Consider the following 21,492-nt stretch of genomic DNA (forward strand, 5'->3'; position numbering starts at 1 on the left):
CAACCTACTGGATCTGTCGAAAGAGAGTCCCAAGAGAAGTGATGTCCTGCAAATGCCCCGCTGCTGTGTACTTGTATGCTGAAATTGGACTAGTCCAGTGAGTGGTAACGCACCTTTGACACGACCTGCCCCAGTGATTGACAGCTTCCAGTTACCTCTGTACCTGGAGCCGCCGAGCAAGGTAGAAGAAATCCAGGTCTCTACTTTCTGTGGGTAGAGTGGAACTCTATCTCTAAGTGTGGTTTGTCAAGTACTGCAAGTTTGAAAGCTCCCGCAGATACTGTTCCGTACCAAAGACAGCCAAGTCACCTCTGCATGCGGACTTCCTGGGCAAGGTAACGAAGTAACGACTGTTGGCACTTGATCTAGGGACCTGCATGACCTTATCCACAAGAGGGTTCATTTGAACTGACCCTGCATGTGACCGAGTGCCACCTGTGTTTTCATTTCATTTCAATGGGAACAGTTCGACTTTGAACACTTTAAAAAATCCACAACTCCGGTTGTATGTATGATACAAAGTTAATTTGGGTGTCTATATTTATACATAAATATCTCTATTATTTATAAACGGGTGTTGGATTTCTTTAGAGCAGTCTCAATTACTTAGGCACTACGATGGTACTGTAAAATGCTTAACACATATCCCTCCAGTAATGACTGACTGCTCTTTGCCACACTACTAGGATTGAGCTAAAGATTATTGTTGTTGAATCAAAGGATCATCCACTGTCTATTGTGAGAATATTGTATGGTAAGGCCTCCCAGCCATACCACAAAGTATTCCACTTTGCAACAGGGGTGAACAGTTGTAGATTGCCCAGCTTAAGAACACCGTTCTCTAAACTTTATCACAGACTTAATGTATTGCTCTCCATCTGAGAGTGTGATATGGTTAAGTTAACTTGTTCTGCATTGTTATAAGACAGAACTACTTGTTCAGAATCCTTCAACTCAGACCCTGTCCTACATGTCTGTAAACTATAGAACCATAATTAGTTATGTTCCAGTTCTCACCTCCATGAAGACAGCAGTTACACTCTCTGATCGGTCCTTATAGAGCAGTGCAAAGTCTTCTGATAGGGTGTGCAGAACTAGGCATCCATTGGGTTTGAGGACACGGTCCGCCTCATTCATAAACTTCTCGAAGTTGAACCAGTGGACTGCTGTTGTAGACGTGACCACATCCACAGACCCATCTTCAAATGGTAGCTGTTCTGCTTTGGAGATGCTGTAAGAAGATGTAAGAAGCTCTGAATGTGAACACAAGAGCATTTGCACCCATCAATATTTATAATGTAACAAGATGAACAGATTTCTTGTATTTACATTTTGGATGATCTCCAGGGATGTTTAGGTAGAAGCTAGAACTTCCCAATCTTAATCTACTTCTAGGATATCGACGTGCTTTAAGTGCACTCTAATTTGACTTAATTAAGGGGATCTTCTTTTAGTTACTGATGTGAAGTAATAGTGAGTGCTATGTGCTGCTTTGCAGGGGTTCATTTTGTGGATCTCCTCTCTGCTGAAGCTGACAGGGACACTGCAATCCCCAGCATAAGGTTACCAGACAGCTTCATGTCATCCAGAACACATTTTCCAGTCCAGTAATGTTCTTTATACTATTGTGATGCAGACGTTTAGATGAATTTGTTCAATTAAGTTAAACCAGGACTACATCTCCCAGAATAAATTACATTGTAAAATGAAAGTTTAGGGCAGGAAAGTGATGGCACCTCTATCATGGCGTTACCTACAACCTTATCCCAGGAGCTGCCATAGCTCGTGACTGACGAATTAGGCAGATACTTGGCAGTCATGGTACATTGTAGATAGTCACCATATTGCTTTGGGTGAGCCACTAAGTGAAGATGAGGAGGCCCAGAGGATCACTGCAGTATCTGGACATACTGTGCACCAGTGAAACCTCATGACAAGTCGTGGAATAGCATTGGCTGAAGTCAATGGGTAGTGTGCAGAGAGGAACAGGTGCATTCCCGATTCAAGATGTGCATTCAGAATATAATATCGGCAGAAGCCCTGAAAGCAGCTCCCGGACGTGAGCCGCAATGTGTGGCATTGTTTGATACCCTGAAGAGGCTTGCAGGCTGCATCTTAGGCGCAAAAGTGTTTGAGGCCTTTTCTGGCACCAGGAACATGGAAGAAAAGGGAATGGATAGACAGAATGTTCTGCAATAATACATCCATCCTGACCTCTGGCCATTCCCATTGCGATGTAAGGACAAGAAAACTTGAGTGGCTGGACGTCATCTGAAAAATGCTTTGTTTAGCACAATAAAATATATTTTCTTGTAAGAAACAGAGTTCAAAATTCAGCTTGAATGTAATTAAATGTAATGATGTAGTAAAGGTGAAGAAGGGGGTGTTAATTATATATATACATATATATATATATATATATATATATATATATATATATATATATATATATATATATATATATATATATATATACATATATATATATATGCGCAAACAGAAGTCTTTCACCACAGAACCACCAGACAGGCAGCAACGAGGAAAAACCACGCAAGTCCCAGTCTTCTTTCGGCAAGTTTATTTAAAAAGGCAAGTTCACCAAATCTGACGCGTTTCGGGCGTCCGCCCTTGGTCACAGATCGTCAGGCAAATGAAAGAACATCCCTTTTAAAGGGTACATTGCACGAATTTAATTAGTGATTTTTTTTCTTTTTGCAACACCATGTGATTAGAAACTGAAAACTGAGGACACACTACATATAGCTAACATAGATAGTCTGTTTTCTAAATCACAATTTGATATATATAAATCGAATAATGGGAGGTATAATTACAATATTTACATTTTGTTGCCCAAATTTGTGTTAACATTCCATTGTGAGTTGCCATGTTACATATTTTGTAAATTTTATATCAGACAATTATTGTCGGTGTGCATTGAAAATGGCACATGATATCCGCATGAATGCGCTTATATAGTAGATTGCAAAAAAAGACACAGTGTTACTGGTGGTCATTTGTCATGAAAAAGTGCAATGCGCGTAGATAAAGTGCAAATGCAATTGTGCAAATAATGCAAAATATTCTGTGCAAGCATAGCATATAAATAAATATAAATATTTATAAATAATTTCATATTAAAATCATCTAAGCTTCTCAATTCATGAAACCTGATGCTAGGCATATGACCATATAAAAATATCATCTATGTTTTACTCTTTTGCAATCTCTCAATTAACTGCATGAATGCAATAGACATGTAACGACAATATGGAATGTAATGATTTACAATCCATTCCTTTATATATATTTAGATAAAGCAACAGATATCGACCACCTTCCAAAAAAAATTTACTCTATACGTGATTCAAAAGGAGGAAACAAACTAGAAAAACTATCTTAATGTCTGTGTCCCAAAACTTAAATGGGAAAAGTAATGTGAATCCATTGAACCAGTGAAAAAAATCAATTGTGCATGTGATACTAAAAAAAGAGATGATATACAGTATGTGTAATAAAATTCATAATGAAATTAACAGGGTAAAGGCAGAGAAAGCAGATAATGGCCCAAAACAAATCATTGAACAGGGATTGGTTATAAAAAAACATGTAAGTCTTCCGTTGTGTTCAATCCATTGGGGAATCTGCTGTCTAACTCAATAATAAATTGTGACTCAAGTCTTCTGAGCATTTTTTCCCTATCGCCACCCCGTCTAGATTTAGGGACCGAGGCAATGACATAATATTCCAAGCATTGTAGGTTGTTGTTATGTCTTGCCTTGAAATGTCTGGCAACAGGATAAGTGCCATCGTTATTAACGATGGCACGTAAATGCTGGAGTATTCTGGCATGCACCTGTAGCTTAGTGCTGCCCACATATCTGAGGCCACAGGTGCATGTCAGAATGTAGACAGCAAAATCAGTTTTGCAATTAAATGTGCCCTTGATGTTTTTGGCAATAGGACTGAACGGTGTCAAGTATTGGGAAGTGTTTTTTCCAAATTTACAAGCTCTGCAAGTTGAGCAACGCTTGAATCCCGGCCGGGATTTCAACCAATCCTCTTGTTTTGCTAGCTCAGGGAATTCGTGACTGATCTGGGTTTTAAAGGAGGGTCCCCTCCGATAAGTAACCACAGGGTTGTCTGGAAGCCTGGGGGTCAGAACCAAATCTGTTTTTAAAACAGGCCAGCGCTGTTTTATGATGGATTTAATTTGTCTGGCCTGTTTGCTATACCCGGTGATAAGCCTGGGAGTTTGTTCCTCCCTTGAATCAGTTGATGCAATTGATTCACTGTTAGTAAACAGAGACTCACGGGTTCTAGCATTGGTTTTCTGGATGGCAGTTTTTAAGACTGATTCTTTGTATCCCCTACATCTGAATCTGTCTAGGGCTTCATTTGTGCAGGCCTGTAAATCAAGATCAGTGCTACAAATTTGTTTCAACCTGAGCAACTCCCCAAATGGAATGTTGTCAATCGTGTGTCGAGGATGTGAACTACTGGCATGCAAGATGTTATTGCCAGCAGTTTTCTTTCTATGTAGTTTAGTGACAAGACGGCCATCTTTAACGTATAGTTTAACATCCAAGAATTCAGCTTCATTTGCACTTACATTGGAAGTGAATCTTAAATTTTCTTGGTTGTTATTAATACAAGACAGGAAATTGTTGACACTTTCCAAATTGCCTCTCCACAGAATAAAAACATCGTCTATAAAGCGTATCCACTGTATGACATGTTTTCTGTACATTACACCATGGGTGTGCATGAGGACCCGTTCCTCCCACCAGCCTACGTGCAAGCACGCATAGCTGGGGGAGAAACAGGCCCCCATCGCCACACCTCGCTTTTGTATGTAGATGTTGTCACCAAATAGAAAGAAATTGTTGTTTAAACACCAACCAGTAAGTTCTAAAATCATCTTATTATGCATATAGCATTCAACAGGTCTCTTACCAAGGAAATGTTCTAATGCACTCAAACCAGTTGTATGTACAATACTGGTGTAGAGCGACTCGATGTCTAGGGTGATCAATAAAAGATCGTCGCTCCACGGAATATCCTTAATCTTGGCAATGAAGTCTCCCGTGTCCCTTATATATATATATATATCCTGAACTCCGTTTGACTACAAGCTCGCGCAGCTCACACAGCCAGCAAGCAGACTCCGGACACGGACCTCGAGGTACTTCACAGATCTTTATTCAGCAGAAAGAGTCACAGACGTTTCGGCTCAGCGGAGCCTTGATCAACGCGTTTCTGGGCTCGCTGGACCCTTCTTCCTGGGCAGGAAAAACACGAAAATGAGACCTTCACTGTTCATTATGAACTTCACTCCCCATCATGCACCATGGGCTTATGATATGAGGACACGCCCAATGGAGGGAAATGCCGGAAATAAAAGGTGGTTAATGAACAGTGAAGGTCTCATTTTCGTGTTTTCCCTGCCCAGGAAGAAGGGGCCAGCAAGCCCAGAAACGCGTTGGCAATCTTAATCTTAAAACTGATGGAAATCGGCAGGCTGCACAAACAGAGCTGGATGGCAGGAAATGGTTGTGTGCTCTCCCGAGCCCCAGGGCATTGCTTAAACATATATATATATATATATATATATATATATATATATATATATATATATATATATATATCCACACACGAAAGGAAATCCAGCACTCCGCTCGTTGGATGCTGTTAAGTTTTATTTCAGCACACTGTTACAGCCTACGCGTTTCGAACCAGATGGTTCCTTCTCACGGCAGTGTTACACAGTTGTCCTAATTTGCTTTCAATTATTTATATCTGTGCAGCTACAAGTGCATTATGGGACATGCAGTTTTAAGCTTAGTTTGTTGTATGAAAACATTTTTTGCATGTGCATTATGCTGTTACATATATACATTATCATGTTTTTGAAATGTTCTATGTTTAGAGGCTGAGTGCCTGCTAATAAGCAACATGTCCTGATTGCACTATTGTTTGGTGTCTCGGCAGTGTACTCAACTGTGCACATTGATGGAAGTTATTCATATTGTTCAATTGAACTACATAGGTTAGTTCTTAGTTGAACTGTGCAACAGTCTCTATATCTCGGGCTGAGTGCCCTTGCCACTGCCTTTAAATAAACACCAGAATGTACATTAGCACCAATCAAGAAAAGAGCACATGTTGTTTTGATCATTTGTTCTCAATGGCTATTGAAATTTCTAGTTATAAGGCAGTTTGGAGAGTACATATAATTAAAGATGAAAATAAAGTTCCTCGTCCCCATTCAATCCTGTCGGTTGTTTGGTTTTGAAGCAGTTAATCAAGATCTACAGAAGCTGTCCAAACTTGAAGACTCATACAAGGGTAACATCAAATGGAACCTTTCATTTAAACAGAGAGAAGCCATCACTAGTTTGGAACAAGACGGCTCAATCGTGATAAAGCCTTCGGATAAAGGCGGGAACGTTGTTATCCAGAGTCGTGACAACTACTGTAAAGAAGCCCTGCGTCAATTACTGGACCGTAACAATTACATGCCTACTACGGAACGTGAATATCAGGAGAGTATTCGGAACTATCACTCCCTTGTTGAACACTGGTATGGGAAAGGTATACTAGGAAGGGAGGAATACTTATTCTTGCAAAACAAACAACCGAGACTACCTAGTTTTTATCACCTTCCAAAGATCCACAAGGATGCCACTCAACCACCAGGGAGACCAATCGTGTCATCCATTGGAGGACTAACTGAAAAAATGTCGAAATTTATTGACTCATTCTTGGCCCCATGGGTATCTCAGTTGAGTTCCTATACGAAGGACTCCAAAGACTTCCTCAGGCAAATACAAGATGTGGAGTGGGAAGATGATTTGGTGATGATAACTATGGATATTTCGAGTCTCTATACGAGCATTAGACACCACGATGGAATTGCAGCAGTTAAGACTTTCTTGAACCTACGACCCGCCCGCTATCTGGAACATAGCAGAATGATTTTGGACTTTATATCTTTCTGCTTAAACAACAGTATTTTTATTTTTCAGAACCAGCGGTATAGACAGGTTAGGGGGACTGCGATGGGCACCTGCTTCGCCCCCAGCTATGCGAACCTCTTCGTAGGCTGGTGGGAGAAGCAGGTGGCCTGGGCAGACGACAAAACCCCATGGGTGGACAGGGTGATATGCTGGAGAAGGTATATCGACGACCTCTTCCTTATTTGGAGAGGGTCCGAACTCTCAGCACAGGAGTACATCAAGGTTCTAAATCGGAACGATCTTAACCTACAATTCACATATAACATGAGCAAGAAAGAGGTCAACTTTTTAGACCTAAGGGTATTTGTTGATTTAGGCACCATTCAGACCGCCCTTTATAGAAAGGAGACGGCAGGTAACTCTGTCCTACATGGACGCAGCAGCCATCCGACTTCCCTAGTTAAGAGCATCCCCTATGGGGAACTGTTGAGGATAAAGCGCAACAGTTCCCTGGAAAGAGATTTCACAGAGGCCGCACTAAAAAGTATGAAACGCTTTAGATCTCGTGGCTACTCCAGAACTGTCCTCCAACAGGCTGAAGAGAAAGCTAAAAAAGTTGAAAGACATACCCTACTGCTGGATAAAAAGACTGGTACTTCTAAAGGAGGGAATGGCATTTTTAGATTTATTACAAACTATTCGGTGGCAGCGAATAAAGTCAGAGCCATCATGTCAAAAAATTGGGGATCCTTCAATCAGATACCATAATTGGGAGGGACTTGCAAAAACACCCAATGATACCATTCAGAAGAATAAGATCACTGAAAGACAGATTGGTCACAAGCCATTTACCAAAGGAGAGGTCCAAAGGGGAACTGCACGCCATGCATGGCTCATATCCATGAGTGAAATGCAAGGCCTGCAGTAACAGCCAGAGGGTACTTACCTATCAGGTGCCACACAAGGATTGTAAAATCAAAATTAACAAGTTCATCACTTGCTCTACCACATTTGTGGTGTACTGTCTGAGGTGCCCCTGCGGACTTATGTACCTGGGGAGCACAACGAAGGCAGTCAAGCTGAGAATCCTAGAGCATCAACGGGCCATCGCCAACAAGGATGAAAGTTATCCGATGGCCCGGCATTTTGCTAGCCACCATAATAGTGATAGGACTCTACTTAGCTTCTTCAGCCTAGACTGCATCCCTCAAGACATTAGGGGTGGAGACCTGAAACGTAGACTTAGACGATTGGAGTCACGATATATTATCGACCTCCAAACGAAGTCACCAGGAGGACTGAATGCAGGGGAAGAATAACTATCATACTTATAACATGATCACCTTATGAATTGAACTGTGTTACTGTCTGAGAGATTTACATCTACGGAAAATGCTTTAAGAAATTGATTTGGTATATAGTTTGATCTCTTGTGATGAATTAATGTTGGAATTTGATTTATTAGTGTTATGTAAGGATCTGGTCAATTATGATTTGCAGTCTCACTAATATGGCCATCCAGGCCTTAATCATTGATTTATTCATCCAAGGTTCATGGGTTAAAGAAATTTTTCTGAACTGCTTACCAATGAAGTATACTGATTAGTCGTGCAATGCAACTGATGCTGACTCAAGAAAATTAGGTTTTGATTCGAAACCAATGAATTTGCCCATCCAGGGCTGAATGTCAATATTAGATAATTTAATTTGCAATGAATAGAGTTGAATGATCTGCTCAGCATTATAAGCTTTGCTAGGAAACTGGTTTTGTTTTGTTTGTAAATGAGCGTTATTTCACCATTCAAAGATGGCGCTTTAATTATGTTAATTGTCCGTTTTCACTTTCAATGGTTAATGCTTTATTTTACTTCCGCCTTGCCGTCGCCAGCTGACACTGACAAAGGCAAGTGCTGAAACGCGTCTGTTCTATTTGATTTGTGCGCTAATAAACCGTATCTGGTTTATACTGCTGTGAGTGCTGATTTATTGCCGGTTTTCAGCCTGCGGAGCTCGAATATATATATATATATATATATATATATATATATATATATATATATATATATATATATATATATATATATATATATATCCACACACGAAAGGAAATCCAGCACTCCGCTCGTTGGATGCAGTTAAGTTTTATTTCAGCACACTGTTACAGAGCCAGACAATGAGTGTAAAGTATTTGTGCACAGCTCGCAGCTTTAAAACTGCGTGTCATTGTCGATAAAGTTTTGTTGACATGCGAGTTGAACATTAGTAACGCTCGCACCAAGAATTTACTATAACATTCAGTTAGGCTTAAATTTAATGAACTGAAATACGCTATGCATTTTCTTAAATTGTATTTATTAATGTTGAGGCAAATGTGTAAAAATGACATATTACGAACAAAGTGAATTGTAAGTCTGTCTTTCCTGTCGATTGACAGGTAGTGTTGATGACGTAGTACGAATACTTTTTTTCTTTAAAAATGGCGCGCGCTCTTTAAACAGTAACCAGTGATCAAGGCTACTGTGTAGTCGAAACGCGTTTGGCAGCGGCGAAATAAAGAAACCTCTGAAATTCTCACACGGCGTGGTCGTTTAATGGTGGAGTAAGCGGGACTCGGTCCAAGGAGTCTTATGGTGACGACGCAACTCTCGGTATGGTGGAGGCAGTGAATGCTTGGATAATTTCAGCATACGTCTAACTGCCACCCCCCCACAATGCGGGAAGAAGACAAACGGCTGGATCTACAGGAGGCAGCCCTAACACCACGGATTTGTTCGGAGTTCCTCCGGTGACTCTGCAGCATAACCAAGGTGAGCGGGTAAGACTGACCCTGTGAATACCTGCGGGGGAGAGAGTGAAGCCCTTACGAACTTGTGATTTAACACATTGAACGTTGGGCGGTTGAGATTGCAGCGACAACGCTGACTTATCCATTCTGACCATGGATGCCGCGGAGGTCAACGAGCGCGAGCAAGCAGCGCTACAAGTATTTACCGATGAGAGTTGTCCCTTGAGTGACGGCGGAGTACCGGGCACAAGTGGGAGTGTACAAAATGACCTAATGGTACGACTAAGAAGGCTGGAAAAGCTCCAAAGATCCGAAGTCTCAAAATGGTGGGAATCCAAGTCCCTGCAAAGATATCTTGAAGTCCAACGCATACCCGAGGTCTCCATGTGATGGTTGCACCGAGCTATGAAGACCCAAACCCAGAAATGTTGAAGGAATGGGCAGTAAACAATAATGATTCTTCACGGAGAATGTTAGGCATTCTTATTAAATACGCCTACATTGATAGGAAGAAGATTTTGGAGGAAATAGAAACAATCATGAAAGACTTAAGCAAAGAGGAAGATCAAGCTACCATCTCCAAATTCAAAGCCGAAAGCAAGGAAAGAATAAAAAAATTGGAATTATCAATAAAAGATCGTAAAACACACAAATTCCAGCGTGATAAACAAGATTACGATCGAGGTCAAATATACACCTTTGCAAAAAAGTTTGACGCCATCAGACAACAAAAGCAGGCGCAACCGGCCAACCTATCTAAAACAGGTACTGAACCTGCATCCGACCTAAGCAGTGTCACAAGCTCTGATTATGACACGGAAGGAGAAACCAACAGACCGATACCGAGTGCAATACCATCTGTAGTAGATGAACTAGGCTATTTAAACGTGGAGCGACGCTACAATCTGCGTCAAAGGCCACCAACACAGAGTGTAAACTCAGTACCACCAGGAGGAAGAGGCAGAGGGCAAACCGGCGGAAGGGGTCGAAACGCCGGGCGCAGTTATCAAAAGCAGAAGAAGAAATTGACGAAGCAATAGAAAACTCCACCAAAGAAATGACCATCATTAATTTAACAAACATCCAATTGACAAAGGGGGAACAGAGAATTTTGGAGCTAGGCTTATCATTCTGCCCAGAGGCTGACATGGACTTTGTGCAAACTCACATTGATCTTTTTAAGTTCATAAGATTACTCAAACTTAAAAAACATTTCCTTGTAAACCCGAGCCGCAAGACAACTGCGACCCCCGTGGCTGGCACTGCAATTGAGGATAACCTAAGGGTGGATGATATGGATTTAATGATGGAATTGAGAGCAACAAACATGGAAGCTCTAAATGTGGAACTAGAAGACATTGCGGATAAAATTGCCCAGGAAGAAGACATCAATATCAACCAAGATGCCCCAACACCTTTTAGACCAAGATCACGTTTCACACCGTCACCAGCTAAAGACACTGTTGATGCTTATAATGAATTGGTCTTAAATGAACTAAAGAAGTTGGGAAAGGACATGAATCCAAATAAAGCAAACCATAAGCAGCAACAAGAGTACTATGCTTTAATTAAAAAACTGCTAGAGTGCAACAACTGCGTAGTGCGTAATGCTGATAAGGGGGGCAATGTAGTCCTTTGGGATAGAACTAAATACTTAGCTGAAGCATACCAGCAACTCAACAACAAAAAATGCTATGTATGTGTTGAAGAAAAAACGATGATAGAGAGTCATGAATATTTCAATACAGAGCTGAAGCAATGGTATGACTCTTCACTTTTGACACATGATGAATACATGTATCTTAAGATTGATTTTCCAACCACACCTGTATTTTATTTAATTCCAAAGGTACACAAGGATTTATTAAACCCCCCAGGACGTCCTATTATTTCAGCAATAGGTAGCGCACTAGAGCACACTTCCAAATTTGTTGACTCCTTTTTGAATCCTTTGGCAAAAACACTTCCTTCGTTTTTGCTAGACACTGGTGATTTTCTGAAATTTTTTTACGACACACCATGGGAAGATGACTACCTATTGATCACTATTGATGTGGCCAGTTTGTACACAAGTATTAGGCACGTGGATGGAATTTGTGCCGTTAAACATTTCTTGGGTACAAGAGCAATTAGCTTGTGGTCACATACACAAATGCTCCTGAGAAAGGTGGAAAAATGTTTAACCAGCAACTACTTCCTATTTTATGGTCAACTGTTCCATCAAACGTGTGGCACTGCCATGGGCACCTGCTTTGCCCCCAGCTATGCTAATTTGCATATGGGCTGGTGGGAGGAGCAGGTGGTCCGGACGCAGTACCAGAAAGAGTGGGATGAAAACATTATTCATTGGAGTCGTTTTATCGATGATCTATTTTTGGTCTGGAAGGGTACTGAAGTTGAGGCTAAAACATTCATAGCAAATCTTCAAAAGAATGAGTTAAATCTATCCTTTACCAGCACCATAAGTAATAACAGTGTCAACTTCTTAGATCTAACAGTGTATGTTGAAAATGGGAAAATTCAAACTAAACTCTACAGAAAACCCACCAGTGGCAACACTTTGTTGCATGCAAAAAGTTTTCACCCCAAGGACCTTAAGAGCAGTATACCCTATGGGGAAAGTCTCAGAGTCATGCGAAATTGCAGTACTCCCTTGGAAACTGAGAAAGAACTAGAAATATTGAGTACACGATTTAAAGAACGGGGCTATCCTACTACTTGGATAGCAGAGGGAATACAAAAAGCCTCAAAACTGAAGAGAGAGCAAATCCTCTTCGGTAATACAAAAGCCAGCAATAATGAAAACCAATGCAGATTTATAACAGGTTTCTGCAACCAACATGTTGAGGTGAGAAGAATACTCAACAAGCATTGGCATATCATTAAGAACGATCCCGTGCTTGGGAAAGAAGTCCCCAAGAGACCACAAATCACTTTTAAGAAAGCAAAATCCTTCAAAGACTGTTTAGTGAGTAATGTGCTGAAGAAACCCCAACCCAAAAAGACTTGGCTTGACAAGAATGGCTTCGTAAAATGTACAAAGTGTAAGGCATGTAATCACGGCGTAAATTGTAGTAAGTACAGATTAGGCCTTTCCAATAGACTGGAAAAGATAAAAAATAAATATACATGTAAGACTGACTATGCTATCTACATTCTCGAGTGCCCTTGTGGGCTTCGATATGTGGGCAGCACAATCAATGAAGCCTATAAAAGGATATTACAACACCTGCGAGCAATTAAAAATGCAGACAGGGCTTATCCTGTAGCCAGGCATTTTGAATTAATGCACAACAAGGACACAAAAGGGTTGGCATACTGTGTAATTGACTCTATTCCAGCTAGTCAAAGAGGGGGAAATAGGCTGAATAAGCTAAGGAAACTTGAATCACGATATATAATCAAGTTAAATTCCATGCAACCTAACGGTCTGAATATTGAAGAAGATTTGCATAGACATCTATGATATCAGTCAGTCGGTAATCAACGAGTAGCAACTGCTGTAAATACAATTGACAATTATTATGATCATGTTTAATTTTGTGGACAGTACTTTTGATAATGTTAATTACACTTGGCAGTCAACATTTATTTAAAAATCGATTACAATGCCAGCTTATTTATAAGGTCATAACTTGTGTGTTTGCTCACTAGAGCTCTATTAGATTCTCATATTTTATGTAATTGGTACGAGTGTGTACAACAACTCATCAATTAATATTTTGCCGAGACGATAAATTAATAATGGGAAATATAATCAAAGTATGAGTCGGCGGGCCCACATGGGCAGAATTTGTTGGCATGTGACATGGCCAGACAATGAGTGTAAAGTATTTATGCACAGCTCGCAGCTTTAAAACTGCGTGTCATTGTCGATAAAGTTTTGTTGACATGCGAGTTGAACATTAGTAACGCTCGCACCAAGAATTTACTAAAACATTCAGTTAGGCTTAAATTTAATGAACTGAAATACGCTATGCATTTTCTTAAATTGTATTTATTAATGTTGAGGCAAATGTGTAAAAATGACATATTACGAACAAAGTGAATTGTAAGTCTGTCTTTCCTGTCGATTGACAGGTAGTGTTGATGACGTAGTACGAATACTTTTTTTCTTTAAAAATGGCCGCGCGCTCTTTAAACCGTAACCAGTAATCAAGGCTACTGTGTAGTCGAAACGCGTTTGGCAGCGGCGAAATAAAGAAACCTCTGAAAATCTCACACGGCGTGGTCGTTTAATGGTGGAGTAAGCGGGACTCGGTCCAAGGAGTCTTATGGTGACGACGCAACTCTCGGTATGGTGGAGGCAGTGAATGCTTGGATAATTGCAGCATATATATATATATATATATATATATGTATATATATATATATGTATATATATATAATTAAATCCTATTTTTTCCCGAACATCCTGAGTGGTGCTTTTTAGCAGTAAAACCGATAAGGAAAGAATCGAGTTCCTTGACCTGAAACTTGAAGTAACAGGCCAACGATTAAAGAGTTGTCTATACCGTAAGGACAATGATGGGAATAGCCTGCTCCTTGTGGAAAGCTGCCACCCGATTGTCGTGTCCACGCTGTGGGCATCATGCAGCACAATCACTAGCAGGACACAGGTCGGTGCATTCACGATTCTTTATTTATATGTTACATGCAGCTGGTTACACACATGTCTTTCCCCGTGGTCGTCCTGGTCGAATCTGTCCTCTTCCTGTCCCCTGACCGGATGTGGTGTCCGGTGACCTGGTCACCTCCCTCATGACCCACAGGGTCCTAGTGTCCTCGTCCCTACTCGTCAGGTCACCACATCTCCCCCTTTGTTGCAAACAAATGTTCATGATGCTGTTTCCGAGAGAGAGAGAGAGATAGAGAGAGAGATAGAGAGAGAAAGAGAGAGAGAGAGAGAGAGAGAGAGAGAGAGAGAGAGAGAGAGAGAGAGAGAGAGAGAGAGAGATAGAGAGAGAGTCTGTCAGTCTCGTCGACCCTTCTCCCCAGTCTCGGTCTCCTACCCTTTTAAACGTAGTTTCTTTATCCCTTTGCACCCCCTCTTTGGTCGTCGTTTTCTGCCATCATTTTTGTTTCTGCTTTTCAGTTGTCCTCCGTCTGCTCTCAGTTTGTCAGCCGCTCTTTCTCTTTGTCGTTGCTCTCTCCTCTTAGCCTTGTTTCTGTTCTTCCGTTGTCCTCCTTCTGCTCCCTTTTTGCCAGCCTCTCGTCGTCTTGATCGTTGTTCTCTGCCCTCTGTTTTGCTTCTTGCTCCTTTCTTTCTACATCCGCCCTTTGTTGTATTTGTTCCCTCAATGATTCTTTTTTGTTCTCTTCCTCTTTCTTTGTTCCCTGAGTCTTCTCTTTGCTTGCTCTCAGCATGTCTGTTGTCTTTTTTTATATGTCATTGTTATAAGGCCCATCGTTTGGGCTGTGCTGTTGCTCATTAGGCATGGCCCTGGGACATCACCCTGTAGAACATGAATGTCCTCCTTGTTTATTTTGTCCTTGTACCTCAGTTCCTCTGTGAACTTTCCCAAATTGGTTACTTGTTTCCTTGCTCCCCAGGTAAAAACCTTTACCTGGGACGCTCTCAGTGTCGGCTTTACTTCCATTCTCTCATACTCCGATACACACATGGCGTTGCATGTTGCACCACTGTCCAGTACAAAGTCTGTTTCATGCGCTCCTACTCTTATCTTTGCATAGTCCGTCTTTCCTCTGGTGTTTCTGTCTGCGGGCTGTGTTGTTTCTCCTGCTTCTTCTTCCCCGCTCCGCTCGGTGTGCCCCTCCGACATGTGGTATAGTCTTTCCACTTTCTCTTCTTCCTCCTCTTCGCCTGACCCTCGTGATGATCTTCTCCTTTCATTGTCGACATACCTGACATATCTTTTTGTCGATTCCTGTTGTCTTCCTGGTCTCCCCTTGTCGTCTCTGAATTGTGCACCTTGGCACATACTGGCGTAGTGATTTCTTCCACCACACCTTCTGCACGTCTGGCCAAATGCTGGGCATGGACCTCTGTGTGGAAATTCCATTCCGCACTTGTAGCATGTTCCTTCAGGTCGTCTCCTCTCTTTTTGTTCCCTCCAGTCATTCTTCCATCGGTCTGTGCGATATCTGTTTGTCGTAAAGTGTGCGTTTTCGATTTCAACACTCTTCCCTCTTTCCATTTCCTTGGCATGTTCCGTTGCTCTCGCTTCTGCTCTCGCTAGTGACAAGATGTTCTCCAATGAGGTCGGTTCCTTAAGTATTCTTGCTCTGAATCCTGTGTCGCGACAGCCTTCTATGATCCGTAGCCTTATTGCTTGCTCGTTATCAAATTTGTCAAACTCACAATGTGTCACCAATTTTCTCAGCCTTGTCGCGAAGTCGTCTAGTGTTTCACCGACTTGTTGACATGCAATGGTGAAAGTATATCGTTCGAAGTCAATGTTTCGTTGTGGGTCGAATTTGGCTGTTAAACATTTCTTTAGTTGTTCATATGTTTTTGTTTCTTCGGTAGGCAGTTTCACCAGGAGTTCTTCAACGTCATCCACTACTAAGTTCAACAGTAATCCTAGTTTCTTTCTATCTGCTACATCTGTATCTTCTACATATCTTTCAAACCGTCTGATCCACTTTTCCCACCTTATTCCTGTTTGTGGCTCCGATAGGTTGAACGGTAGTGGTCTCCTGTATTGTGCGCTGGGTTTTGGGTCTGCCATTCTTTCCTTCTTCCTTTATCTGCTCTTTCTTCTTTTATTTCTTTTATTTCCTTTTTCTTCTTCTTCTTCTGTTCTTTTGCTTTATCTTCTTTTCTCTTTTGTCTCTTTTATTCCCCTTGTTGTTCTTCTTCTTCTATCTGCTCTTTCTTCTTTTATTTCCCTTTTCTTCTTCTTCTTCTGTTCTTTTGCTTTATCTTCTTTTCTCTTGTGTCTCCTTTATTCCCCTTGTTCTTCTTCTTCTTCTTCTGTTTTGTTTTAACCTTTTCTAGTTTCCTTTTTCCTTTTTGTCTCTTTTATTATTTTCCTTTCTCTTTCTTCTTTTATTTCCTCTTTTTCTTCTTATTTTTCTATTACTTTACTTTTGTTTTAGCCTTTTCTAGGCTTTCCTTGTCTTTTCTTTGTGTTCTTCTGCCTTTTTCTCTTCTTCGCCTGACTCTGTAATGGCCGCTCTCTTTATTCCTATGGCTCTTTTTCTATTGTCCTTTTCTTAAAATGGCCGCCGCTCTTCTCGCGAGATTTCGCGATCGAAATCTCGCTTGCCTGGCCCCAAGATGGCCGCTTCCCCGATCTCGCCTCTGATTGGCCCAGCCGCCTGATCCCAAAATGGCCGCCGAGATTCTCGTGAGAGCTCGCGCCTGTTTTGAGATTTCGCACGTTCTTTCGCGCTTACCACAGTTTTTGCCGGTGATTCGTCAGAGGCGGTCGGGTGGGCTCCGATGTCGCTTCTTTTCTCTCTTCTTCTTTTGCACATCCAGGGTGGGCACCTGGTTCTTCAGATGTCGATGGCGTCGAGATGCACGCCGGCTCGTCTCTCACCCTTCGTCGCCAGTTGTCGTGTCCACGCTGTGGGCATCATGCAGCACAATCACTCGCAGGACACAGGTCGGTGCATTCACGATTCTTTATTTATATGTTACATGCAGCTGGTTACACACATGTCTTTCCCCGTGGTCGTCCTGGTCGAATCTGTCCTCTTCCTGTCCCCTGACCGGATGTGGTGTCCGGTGACCTGGTCACCTCCCTCATGACCCACAGGGTCCTAGTGTCCTCGGTCCCTACTCGTCAGGTCACCACACCGATGAACCTCAAATGCAGTATCCCTTTGGGAGAATTGCCGCATGCCAAAAGGAACTGTAGCAGTACTGAAAACTTGAGAGAGGGTACTGTCAGAAAGACATTACAAAAGCATGTACCGAAACTGAAAATAGATCAGGAAATCATCTTCTAAAAATTAAAACAGTGCAAACCAAAGAAAATGACTCAGAAACCAAAATTAGGTTTATTACCACGTTTTCTAATCAAGCTTACAAAGTAAGGGAGAGCTTGCAAAAATACTGGCCAATTCTTAAAACTGACAAAGACCTGGCAGATGTGGTAGAACATCACCCACAGGTAACCTATCGAAAGGCCAATTCTCTCAAAGACACTTTGTGTCTGAGTACAATTCCACAAGTACCTAAATCGGTTAATCCAATTTGTGGATTTTATACATGTCAAAAATGTAAGGCCTGTAAGTACAGTAAGAATTGCAAACAGGTAAAATTGTCTCCCAACAACAAGTCATATGTGATAAAAAAAACATGTTAACTGTAACACTGATCATGCAGTATATGCCTTGAAATGTCCCTGTGACAAGTTTTATATTGGCAGCACCATCCATCCGGCAAAGAAGAGGGTTCTAGAACATTTTAGGGCAATTACAAAAGAAGACAAGCAATACCCGATAGACAGACACTTGAAGGAAGTACATAAACAAATACGAGTCTCCTATCATTCTGTGTCCTAGACACTATCCCTGTAAGAGAGAGAGGTGGCAATAGGGTCTAAGAAGTGAGACGTTTGGAGTCTAGGCTAATAATACAATACCAAACCACACAACCTTTTGGGCATAACATTGACGAGGAATTGTCGGTCCACTTGGGCTAAGATACAAGAAAGAAGCATTTAAGAAACATATGCACATGTTAATCCTTAAAGAGGGAAATGAAAGCCATGTGTTGAGTATGTAGTAATTTTTTGAAAAGCCGCTCGCTTGTATTTCTGCATGTATGTCTTTTTTAATCATGCTATTTGAGCCACTTAGAGACCATGTTTTTATTATGTGTGTTCTTCACAGGTCTGCCAGCTAACAAGTTTTGGATCACGAGTTTTGAATTTTGGATGCACTGATTGAGGAAAGCATCGTGGTGTTAAGGAATAGACTTCGAGACAAGTTGTGTTTGATGTTGGGGATTATAATCCTTGGACAACTGTAGTTGTAGGATACCTTAAACACCTCAGCCCACTTGGGCTTTATCATGCTTGGAATACTTCTGATTATTGCGCACTGGCCCGTACTTGAGGTCTTTCTTATTGATTGATTTACATTTTTTTAATTGTTATTATTTCTGTTCCCTGTATGACGAAAGGGATCCCTTTTAATATCGGGACCCGTTACAGTTACACCGATGGTTGGGTGCAGAATGACACACAGCCGAATTCCGGCACTGTGTCATGCTCTAGGCGGCTTACTACTTCGAAGGCAGTCCATGAACGGGGAACAATAAAGTTTTCGTAGCAGGCGAATGCATCATTTGAAATGTAGGTGAAACGCTGCTTTAACACACTTGTGATTATTATGATTACATTGCATAAATGCTAAACTCTATGTGATGATAACGATGATGAAACACTATGATAAAATATATTGTGATGTGCTGGTGGAGGTCTGCCTTCACTGTTTATTATTTTTCACTAGTCACATTTTGTTTATTTAAATACCATTGTTGACATATCGCTCTTACTCGTGAAGAAGGAAACGTGGTTTCCGAAACGCCTGGAGGGTTTGCCATCTAAATAAACTTTTCCTGAAAGCAGCTGTGGTGCCATGGACCGTTGTTTTATGCATGGAAACAGAAATACGATGGAGTTTGTGGATGTATATATATATATATATATATATATATATGTCAATTTCTAAGCTGTACATGTACTACGGTGAGAGAACTTGAGGTTGTATTCATTGTTTTGCAGACCAAGGCATCCTCCAAAAAGTGGAGGATGTCCTGTCTGTGGTATTTAAAATGCCATGGACAACAATACACTTGTAATAGGGTGTAAAATACAACAATATCTCAATTGGATTCACTTGAGTAACAGAAACGTTTGCATGTACAGGACATTACAAAAGATCTGGACAGAAAAGAACAAGAGACTCAGAATTTCAGTTGGTTTAGAAGTGCATATAGCATCATGTATTTAAGGACATATTTACGCAAAACAATCAAGGAACAGTTTAAGATATCAGCACTGGAGGCATATAATGCGTATGGCAACCCAAGGGGACTTTGTGCGCTACGTGATAGTGAGACAAACGGTGACGGCGCAAGTGACATATGGGTGAAAAAAACAGCGAAGGACGCAAAATAACAGAAAATGAAATACACAATATATACAAAGTTGTTGGTTCCTCTTTGGTGAATGGGTATTTGCAACTAGTTAGGGAACCAAAGTAGGTGCTGTGCCATGAGTCGCGCTGTATTGCGGGTCGACGGCGTTTCGATCCTATTGATTTAGGATCTTCTTCAGGACCGGGTTGCCGATTGACGACGGTGCTGTAAGGTAAAGGAGGGATTGGTAAGGGGTCGGAAGGGAGGTTGGGTACGCGGTGCGTGGGTGAAGGAGGGGGCAGTAGAAGAGGGAGAAAGGGGTCGGGGCAGTGGGTTCACAGGGGTACTGTTTGGCGGCAAGGTAGGAATCTATAGGGGGTCACGAGCGGGGGGTTAAGGTACAATGGGGGCTGATGCGAGAACCAGAGTCAGCTTGGGTTGGGCGGTGTTTATTTAGAAGGTGGACGGAGTGAAAAGAGAGGAGGGACTGGAAAGGGTGAAAGGATCGGGGGTAAAGGGGAGATACTCACTAAGAACAAGGTGCTGGTCCAGAGACGGGTCCCCGTTCTGGTTGGGAAGTGGAATAAGTGTAGAAATGTCCAGAGGCTTAATCCGAAGGAGGTGACTGAATAAAGGAGGAAAGTGAAATAATGCATGCAAGGTCAAGCTGAGGAGGGAGAGAATAGGGAGGCAGCGGCGCGAGCCACTTACATGGAGGAGAAGGGCACAGTAACGGAGCCCGGCTATGGCCGTGGACAAACTGAAAAATGGAGATTGTCAAGATGAGGTCCGGTGGCAGGATCCGATGAATGGACCTGTTAGGAGAGTCCTGGACAGGTGGAGAGGCAAGGGGTGATTAGTGGTGGGCGGGAGCGGAGAAGGAATCGTGATGGAAGAAACGGGCGCGGTCGGTCCCTTACGTGAATTAGCCGACAAACGGAGCCCCGTTCTGGCTATGATGTACAATATAGGGAATAGGTTCAATAATTTGAAGAGACAGGGTCTCGGAAGGAGAACCTGGAGAGGGCGAGAGAGAATGCACAGGGTAATCATAGGTGGGCGCGAGTGGACAAGGGACGGTGGAGAAAGAAATGGGCGAAATGAGAAATTCAAGTGAAGGAGCACAGGAACCGAGCCCCGTTCTGGCTTCGAGGGAAAAAGTGGGGATTACAATATTTGAGAGGCAGGGTATGGGGGGGGAGAGAGAAATTAACCGTTTGGCGGTTTGGCCAGTAGAGCCGTGCACGAGGAGCAAAGGGACGGACACCGGGGGGGGATTGAGCGGGCTTACAGTGGAATCGACCACTAATTTCCGTCAAAGTTCGGTGCTCATGGAGCGGTCGTGCGATCTGCTGGGTGGATCCTGATCCTCAAAAATGCTGGAATACGAACGGGCCACGAAAGACTGGTGTGTTATTTCCAGGGTGGGCGGGGCCTGCTGATGTGAGGGCAGTGTCGGTGAAGGGGCGGGAACACGCCTGGTGATGCGAGGGCTGTGTCATAGAGGGGACTGGAGCAGGGGTGGTGACGAGTGGAGGTCGGCGAATGAATGCATAAATTGCAATATGACAGTGTGTGTGGCATGATGGCACAAGAACATGCACCAAGGGTTATAGATACACACATTTAGATATTTGCTATTCATTCCAACATTTGTGAGTAAACAAAGACAATTTGGGAAAGGATGC

The 21,492-nt window shown here is 42.1% G+C and overlaps 1 protein-coding gene across 1 annotated transcript in view; it reads right to left on the minus strand.

Moving 5' to 3' along the window:
• Nucleotides 1-21,492, minus strand: part of LOC147731308 (putative methyltransferase DDB_G0268948) — a 131,117-nt gene that overhangs the window by 98,080 nt on the left and 11,545 nt on the right. Inside the window, exon 4 of the mRNA XM_086954179.1 lies at nt 1,018-1,231. Coding sequence (XP_086810305.1) covers nt 1,018-1,231 — 214 coding nt within the window. The remainder of the gene's footprint in view (nt 1-1,017; nt 1,232-21,492) is intronic.

This window comes from Lissotriton vulgaris, chromosome 2_1, assembly GCF_964263255.1.
Source record: "Lissotriton vulgaris chromosome 2_1, aLisVul1.2, whole genome shotgun sequence".
Lineage (NCBI taxonomy): Eukaryota > Metazoa > Chordata > Amphibia > Caudata > Salamandridae > Lissotriton > Lissotriton vulgaris.